Here is a 9108-nt window from a genome sequence, read left to right as displayed (position 1 = left end):
CCTTAAAAGCTGCAGAGCGCTCCTGTCAAATAAATGATCTTTGACTTTTTTTTACAGCGCTTCCTTAAAACAAGCGGAGAGTCTCTGTCTTTTGGCGGATCTTTGAGTCATTAGGTCGTGTTGATCCTTGAATCCTTGATACTTGACTCTACAGCCATGTGGTCAAACGGGGACAGTGAAGCCCCCCCCCCCCCCTAACAACTATAGCACTGGAATACAAATAGGGCCAGCCACAGATTGAGATTGAGAAACCATGTTTTATTTTGAAAATGGGTTAGCACTCCAGACTGTACACGGCAGAGTTTGTGAGTGAATAAAAAGAGGAAGCAAGGTGGTCTGTGGGAGTGCAGTATGTGTACTCTACTCTATGATGTGTACTCTGTGTACTGCATATCAGGGCAGTACAGCCTTTAGTTTTCACAGTGACCACCCTGCTTCCTGACAGAAGTCCAAGACTCGGGTGTAAAAAAAAAAAACAAGGAGAACCACCCACACGTTACAAAACACCTGAAGGAGAACACAAGGTGGATACGTGGGAACATCAGCCCAAGAAAGCAGGAGGAGCAAAGGCAGGGAGGGTGTGTCCACCTGCTGGTAGGTAAGGAGGGATTCATGCCGACACCCTCCTTCCTGAGCCACCACGGAGAGACCGGATAGCGCTGTGTCACGTGTTGTTATGGTTGTCCATTTAGCACACCTTCTAATATTACATGGTAATATACAGTAGATATTTATACATATATATATTTATATATATATATAAAAACAAAGACGCTAGATCTCTCACAACAAAGCTATGCAGATTATCATAGAAACCCATGACGAGACAATCCACCGACACAGGCACAGTGCACAAGCTTGCAGGCAGGAATGGGAACGCTGGATCATAAATCGTACAAAAAAAATCGAAAACTCCCTATGGCATTTCTGTTTCATCTCTGCGGCGTCCTTTCATTGTGGAGTCAAACGACAACAGTGACTGACATTGGATCGATTGAGCCATAGAATTTCGAAAGCGTCAACAAATCTGGTTGTCATAGCGACGGAACATTTGCACGCGTGCGACAGATGAGACGAGACCGCAAAGCTGAGAGCGTTTGCAGGTCAAACATGCACAATCCAGCCGAACACAACAGCACACGCATGGAGAGTACCGTAAATGACCCCATTAACGCCCCCACGCGGTCGCCGGACGCACCCTCTCGAATGGCATTCATGACTCTCTCCGATGGCAGTAGCTACATCTTGCTATCCAGCAGCTTTTACCAAGCTCTGCGTGCACTTTAAACCTCGACATGTTTACAATAATGCTTCTGTTGCTGCAGTGGGGTGCAACATTGGGGGCGAGCAGGGCGGGGTGGTCCCTCGTTCTCGCCACCAGGGGGGCGCTGTCTCCCAGTCTGTGGAATTTGGAATGTCTTCTCTGGTGTCCGAGCGTTGAACTTCATTTGTCAAACAGTAAATATTCAGCCTTCATTATTCGTCTTGGCTTTGTGACAAAACACATGTCATCCTTAAACGTGTGGAGGGGAAGGCAGTCTTTTATGTTCCAACCATGAGGTTACCCAGCATGCCTTGCAGGTTGTAAATGCATGTGTTATTTTCATACCCTCACAGTCCCGGGCGGTGCAGTTGCATTTGAACTTCCTTAAAGTAAGAGCAGTGTCGCCCCATTCAGGAGGATTAACAGATGACCACAGCATAAAAAGCACCCCTTCAGAATAAGAGCATGCCACCCCCACCCCCCAGTCGATGGTCACGACCCATCACTGGTTTAGATCATGTGTGGCCAAAGTGTTCCCACCAGTGGATGATAGCATGTAGGCTGTTTTATGGCAAATGTTTGGGCATTTCTTTTACCAAATGAAAAATAAACACGGGCCTCCACATTTTATTTTAGGATGTGGCCCTCGATGGAACATTCGTTTTAGCTAACGAGGCTAGCACTTTACAATACAATATACAAGATTACAGTCGTTAATGAGGAACAAAACTACATAAGCCCAAGCCCTACTCATGACTTCCTCACTAACTACTCCAACTACTCATCAGTAACTACTCTAGAACCTTACTTCCTCAGTAACTACTCTCCTTGTGGCTTCCTACTACTCTAGATCTATGTGCCTTAGTTCCTCAGTAACTACAGTATTTTGTGTAAAGTGAGACCCGTCATGATAATCGATAAATCGAACGCTAAAAGAAAAAAATTAAGTCGACGATATTGCCGTCTTCGGTAAACAGACACGTGCATGCCACGTGTTGGATTCCCTCGGCTCTCTGTGCCACACAGGCTTGATGACAAGAGGGTTCACTCTGCATGTCCGTGTGCTCCTGTCAGCTTTTTGTCCAGTACGAGTTGTCCAGTACGTATTGTCCAGTACGAGTTGTCCAGTACGTGTTGTCCAGTACGTATTGTCCAGTACGAGTTGTCCAGTATGTGTTGTCCAGTACGTATGGTCCAGTACGTGTTGTCCAGTACGTGTTGTCCTGTACGAGGACACGTGATTGGATACACAGAAAGTGCTAGCACGTAGCAAGTTAGCAAGAAATGCTAATCAATAAGAGAGCCATGGTTTCTGAGTGGAATGCTAAGCCCCGGTGCGTGGGGGGGGTAGCAGAGCCTGACTGAGGCGTTAGTGGGCAAAGTAAATATTGACGAGACGGCGCCAAACGATGCGCGGTCACAGACGGCGTCGCTTGCTGCGTTGCCAAAGAAATGTAACCTTTCGACGCAGCCCAAACGCTAACGAGGTTTGACAGACGTGTCGGACGGCAATTCCTGAAGCGTATAGGCGAGTGAAGGAAGACATCAGAAACATTTATTCCGCTACTCCAACAATACACGAATACACCACATAATACAGTAACAATACACTCCACTGTTTTCTTAACAGAGACGGGATATTTTGGCCATGATTGTGACTTTTATTGAAGTATGATTTTTACTGAACGGAATTTATTTTCCTGTTTAATTTTTGATGTTGTTTCCTTGATTCCAAAGCCCTTGACATTCCAGTGACGAGAAAGGAAATTTGATTGCTTTTGATATGATGTAGTCTTATTATGCCATAAAATGCCATAGAAGAAGAAGAAATTGTCCCCAAAAATGTCGGCAATTTTATGGATCATGGACAATCATTTGTGGGACGGTTTCATGCAGCAAAATTGGTTATCGTGACAGGCCTGGATGCATTGGAGCTCAGATTGCGTTATAATGCATGAGGCATCAGGCGTGTCCAAAGTGCGGCCCACGCCTATTTTGTTTTTATTGGTCCAGTGTTAGATTCCTTCAACTAGAAAACGACAGCAAAAAAACAGTCATTTAACAAGAATAAATTAGAAATATAAGTCAGAATTTCACCAGTCAGTCATAAGATAAGGAAAACAAAGTCAATGAATGAAGAAATTTGGGAAAATTATTTTTGGAAAAAGTGATAATACTACGAATAAAGTCAAAATATTACTGGAATAAATACTACAAAAAAATGTAAATGTTGAAGTATTTGAAAAAGACCAATAAAAGTGGAAATACGAGCAAAAAAACAAATAACTCATAATTTCCAATAATAACTTTATAGTTGATACTAATAATGAACTTATTAGTTGTGAAAAAGTTTGGGCACCCTTGCATGAAATCATCTATTTTTCCCAGTGAAAATAAACTCATCGTGTGGGATGGATGTAAAAGTCTGACATCGAACCGTGTTCACCCTGACAGGTTACTTGATGGCCATCTTTCCCATTCTACTTTCTCATGCACTCCAAATGATTATTATTCCTGTTGCTATGACATTTGCTATGTCGGGAATAAGATCCTGTCCCCAAGTGCGGTGTCGGTAAATAACGGGATCATTTACGGTATCGAACTGTTCCCATTTCTCATGATAATCTAATGCTTGTGTGAGACTGCCAGTACGGTAAAGGTGACGTACTTACACGATATATTTTACACACATCTTGACTGCTTGAATCAAATAATTAAAAAAATAAACTAAATCTGAGTCCTCGGGTGCAAAGTCAAAGTGCATGCTAGACAAATGTGTGTTGGTGAATGTGTGTACTTAAGGGCACTGGAAATGAAAACTCCCGTCGTTGCAAAAGGTTTTGGCCGAGGTCATCATGCTTTGCTCTGCGTGCCTTTCGTCTGTATGACGCTGTTGTGTTGCTCTGCTGCCATCTCCGTCAGGGCGTTTGATAATTCTTCCTCCAGCTTGCCTTTCCCGTCTGGAAAAATCTTCCTGAAATGGAAAAGAGGTGGGGTTTGGGGGAGGGTGGCGGGGGCGGGGGGAGTGAAATTAGGAATATTGAAAAGATCCAGCCGACATTGGTTCACACTGAATCTCAATGACGTGGTCACCTTCTATGTAAGAGGACGCTGTGTCTGCCACAGTCCCTTACATATTTCTTCACCACCATTACAACAGTCAGGGGATTGCAAAACAACGACACGCCATCAGTCACCTCTCCCTCGGCCAGAAGCAGGAAAACGCCAGAAAAACCGCCTTAGTCCGAGACTCCACATCCTGTCTCCTTTCAGCTCAGGAACAATATTTATTCGTACAAACGCCGCTGTGTGGGTTAGCTTCACTGCCTCCGTTTCTCCTATCGCTACCTCTCGCTTCACTTAACAGAGAAAACCAGCGTGAGTGCCTGACCGCCATAGACGAACACCGTACTGACCCAAATATGCAGGAAGTCCACCCCAGAAAACGGTCTCAATTAGACAAGGTCGTCCAGAGATTGACACCGAATGACCAAAGCGAGTTAGAGCTTTTCTCCCTGTCACTCACACACACTGCAGCGACTTGACATAGAAGCCCATTGGACACTCGTCTAAGAGGAGGAGCTATGAAGTCATTTTAAGATCAATCAAACTCGATTGGTTGCTTCCTTTGGCCAGACTAACCGAGGCATCCATACCTCCATACATCCATCCATCATTTTCTATGCCGCTTATCCTCACAAGGGCAAAACTGAGACATCTTTGTTTTCATCCAAAACTGTACAATGTACCAAAACCACTGTACTTGTTAGCTCGGCTAGTCTGGGTTAACTTCTAACTAACCAATATAACCTCAACCTTTTGTCCGGAGGGTTGCAAACATCTCTCTAAATTTTCTGAACTTCTGTTTCCATGCCAGTGTTGCACTGAGCAGAATAATGCTTCTTTGACAAGTTGCCCCAGAGTCGAAAGTGTGGACTGGAGTCACAAGAACTGTACTCGAGTCAGACATGACTCATACTTTGGATGACTTTGGACACCAACGATATCGATGACTTGCAACTCGACTTTGTCTTTGACATCAATGACTCAAATCACAATTTTGTTGATTTAGGATTCAACTCGACAATAACACAACATCTCGGTAGCCGCTAGTCTCGGCGTCACTCAGATGTATGCGTTTCCTTAAGCACAAGTGGACAAAATCCCAGACCTTACGTGGGAATATTCTTCATGCACGCATCTCTGCAGTGGTTTGCTCTGCAAGGTATCAGAAAGACGCAGAAATGGCGATTGGTCCTTTCTAAAGATAATGGTCTGCTGTCATGGATGACTAAGGGACTTTAAAAATCAGGATAGATACAGAAATTATTAATCAATTACCAAAATAGTTATCGATTAATTGGATAATCGATTAATCATCAATTAACCAATGCAGCTCAACTGCAATTTTGACATTCACTGACTTGAGTCACAATTTTGATGACTTTGGACTCAACTTGTCAATATTAGCAAAGACTCGACTTGGACTTGGGACTGACTGGAATCACAATTTTGTCGACCTTGGAATCGAATCGACAAGGTCAAAGACATGCTTCTCAACTTAGACTTCAACATCAGTGACTCAAGTCGCAATTGTGATGACTTTGGACTCGACAGTCTCAAAGACGGTTCGAACTGTTGACTTGACTTTCAGGGAGTATGTTGAGTAAAATGTGTCCTCATTCAAAGTCTTCTACTAACGTGATCGTTATGTCCTTTCTAGCAAGACAGCATATTTTCCCACGGAATCTGCGTCTTTGAATTCATCTATTAACATCCAATCAGGCTTCAGACCAAACAATGCATGCATGGATTACATTTCTTGTACTTGTCAAACATTATTGTTATATGAATATTTGATTTGGGAGACACTATACAGTGCTTACGACTTGTAAGGACTCAAACATTCAAGCCTATGACTTGGGACTTGACTTGCACGTCTTTACTTGAATCTAGACTCAAGACTTTAGATTAAACACTTGAGACGTGCAAAACCTGTCTCAAGGTGCCAGAGTTGTCATGTTGTTGTTTTTTACATCACGGACAAGTTAAGACCAGAACCACAGTGCCCCTGCAGATTGCAGCCATGCAGTGCGCTAACGTTTGCTTCTAATCACAAGTGTAACACTGGATCTGTAACAAGTGTAACAAGTGTGCCGCAGGGTTCGCCCGGTTCCACAGTGTTGTGCTGCCTATGACGTCCCTCTGTTTACCCAGCAGATGCAGACTTTGCATCAAAACAACACAGAACAGGTTTTACCATCCAGAGACCTACCAAGACCTGTTGCACCAAACTGTGCAGGTTTTGGACCGATTGGTCCAAAACGCTCAGCTTCCCTCATCACACAAAACCTCCTCCTGACTGCCGGTGTCACAACTGGGACGGTTGGCTGAGAGTCCACAGCAGCGCGGTGAAGTCATTCTTATTCTTATTATTCTTATTTCCACCCTAGTGTGGCGAATGGCAACAAGTGGTGGTGAATGAATGAAGGCACAAGTTACTCACTCACACGTACACGCACACACAGATAAACCTCTAGAGGGAGCCGTACTCATCGTTGACAGGAGGACCGGTCTTGGCCAGAGTCTCTGATGCGTCCTGAACTGGGCCTGGGGGGGGGAGGTCTGCTCCGTCGCCATTGGGCAGAGAAGGGGCAGAGGGCGGGCTCTCTAAGCTAATAAGGTCGGCGGGGATCTCCGAGGGTCTTTCTGTCCCGTTACTGAGCTCCAAGTCGAAACCTGCGTTTTTGAGGCCCATGTCGTGGGCCAGAAAGTCGTACATGTCTGGTGGTGATGCGAGGAGGTCACTAGCAGGCGGGGGGGAAACACGGGTGGCAGGCAGGGGAGAAGGGACGTCTTCAACTATAGGAGAGGGTTTTTCAGCATCTAGTGCTTGAGGAACACTATGGATGGCTGAAGGTGGGGCTGGGGGAGTGTTAGGAACGGCGGTCGGCTTGTCAAACCCGCTGCTGTTTGAATCAGGGTCTGCTTTTGGAGGCGGGGGGGCACTTTGTGCTGCTGAGACCGGTGGGCTGGGAGCAGGCTTCTTGGTGTCTGGAGTAAAAGCGAGCGGGGACACGGGAGGACTACCTTTAGCCTTCAGGGCGTTAAGTTTAGGAGAGTGTCTTCGCTTCGGTGGAATGGGCGTGCCGGATTTTGGAGATTTATTCCAATCTGGGGTGCTCGGCGGCGACTCGGGCTTCGCCTCCTCCCCTGACCACTCGCTTCTTCTTTGCTCGACTAACGGTGCGATCTTAGCCTCGACAGCGGACCTGGAGATGGGGGGTGTGGGCGGGGCCACGCTCATCTCCGGGCTCGGCGCCGGTGCCGAGATGGGCGTGGGCGAGGGGTCGTTGGCCGGGGTGGACAGGCTACACGTGAGGGTAGTGGTCTCGCTAGAGGGGCTGTCCTGGGCGGGGTCAAGGGTGGCCGTGGCCGTGTCGGAGTTGGTGGCTATGGAGGAGAGCGTGTCCAGAGCCAGAGCAGCAGTGAAAGCCGCCAGCCTGAGAGAGCAGGGAGAGAACAGAGACACACAGACTAGACACCAGGGTGACTGTGACAAGGAAGGGGGAGCTCGGAGCGGCATGCCAGAGGATTAGTCGGCCTCACAAACAGACAAGCAACTGAAATCAAGAAGAAAAAAAAGCCACTATTAAGCCTAAAAGGAGACACGGAACCAAAGTCATGCTGTGAGTGGACATTTAAAGGGTTACATCCCATACACACACCGACATGGAGAGTACTGACTGGGGGGTTGGGGGGGGCTAGTCCAGCAGAGAACTACACGGCACCACGGAACCACCTAGACGGGGTTAAACAGTACCAGTGACATGTCATGTAATCTTGCTGAGGTCGTCCAATGACCACGCTGGGGAGGACAAAGGCTTCCTGTGTCTTTAACTGGTATTGCTTCAACCTTCATATCATCACACAAAGGCTGCAGAGGTCAAAAGAAAGAAAGAAAGAAACCAAAGTACGGTACTTCCCAATCATATGGGATCAAAACAGAAAGCCACAAACTCTCAGTGGACTCCACTCAAGAATAACCAGAACTTGTCCAAAGGTGCCTTGCTAAAATTGAAACATTCTTGGAAGTGGAGTGCAAAGTAAAACGGCTGATAGAGATTGCTTGAACAGCAAAAAAAAGAAAGAAAAAAGTCGGCATTGTGGCGGTCAGCGCTACTCACTCTGGCTCTGTGAGGGGCGTGGTTTCGTTTGGCTCTGTTGGTCCTGCTGCGTTGTGATTGGCTGTGCACTCGTCCTCCGTTCTGACTTCAACGATGGGCTCTTTGGATTCGTCTTTCCTGCGGGACGGACAAACATTATATCCTGTAATATAGAAATATGATCACACCCAAGAAGTGAACGACTCACTGATTCAGTTGCGTCCAACCCAACAAACATACATACGCATGTTTATATCGCCATGTTTGTTGACTTGCCAGATTACAGTCATACCTGGCTTTTCCAAGGGGAACAATTTCCCATGGAAAATAACATCAATCGAATCAGTTCCATTTACGAGTGTACCTGAATGCCTCACAGCCATGTGCCATAACAGCAGGAAGGAGACACTGCATCAGGTTCTTCATTGCTCTTTCCAATTCTGCTGCATTTTGTAACAATTTCTTTGTGAATACTGTATAATAAATGGTAATCCTCCACAAGATGGAGGAGGGGATGAGGAGGTGATGCCTTCTTGAAAGGTTCTCAATGCATGTTGACGAAAAGCATTCTTCCAAACACTTCTAGTCGGACATTGTTGCCCTTGGAAATGATAGTTGAACCAGACTAAGGCTACACTTAAGTATAACTTTTGATACCAAAATACTACATTTACACTA

General features: G+C 45.9%; 1 protein-coding gene across 6 annotated transcripts in view; it reads right to left on the bottom strand.

Moving 5' to 3' along the window:
- Positions 1 to 237: 237 nt before the first annotated feature.
- The window catches only part of ncam1b (neural cell adhesion molecule 1b), a 63741-nt gene continuing 54870 nt past the window's right edge, over positions 238 to 9108 (bottom strand). For 3 of the 6 annotated variants that reach the window (XM_058080143.2, XM_058080144.2, XM_058080145.2), the window contains 3 exons: positions 8452 to 8568; positions 6817 to 7767; positions 238 to 4238 (listed from right to left, as the gene is read on the bottom strand). In XM_058080143.2, the coding sequence (XP_057936126.2) occupies positions 4118 to 4238; positions 6817 to 7767; positions 8452 to 8568 (1189 nt within the window). In that variant the 3' untranslated portion in view covers positions 238 to 4117. The other 3 variants (XM_058080146.2, XM_058080147.2, XM_058080148.2) reach the window with 3 other exon arrangements.

Source organism: Doryrhamphus excisus, linkage group LG8, assembly GCF_037039965.1.
Source record: "Doryrhamphus excisus strain RoL-2023G ecotype Guam linkage group LG8, RoL_Dexc_Guam_v1.1, whole genome shotgun sequence".
Lineage (NCBI taxonomy): Eukaryota > Metazoa > Chordata > Actinopteri > Syngnathiformes > Syngnathidae > Doryrhamphus > Doryrhamphus excisus.
Note: the sequence above shows the minus strand (reverse complement) of the source record. Positions and strands in the feature narration are given on the sequence as shown.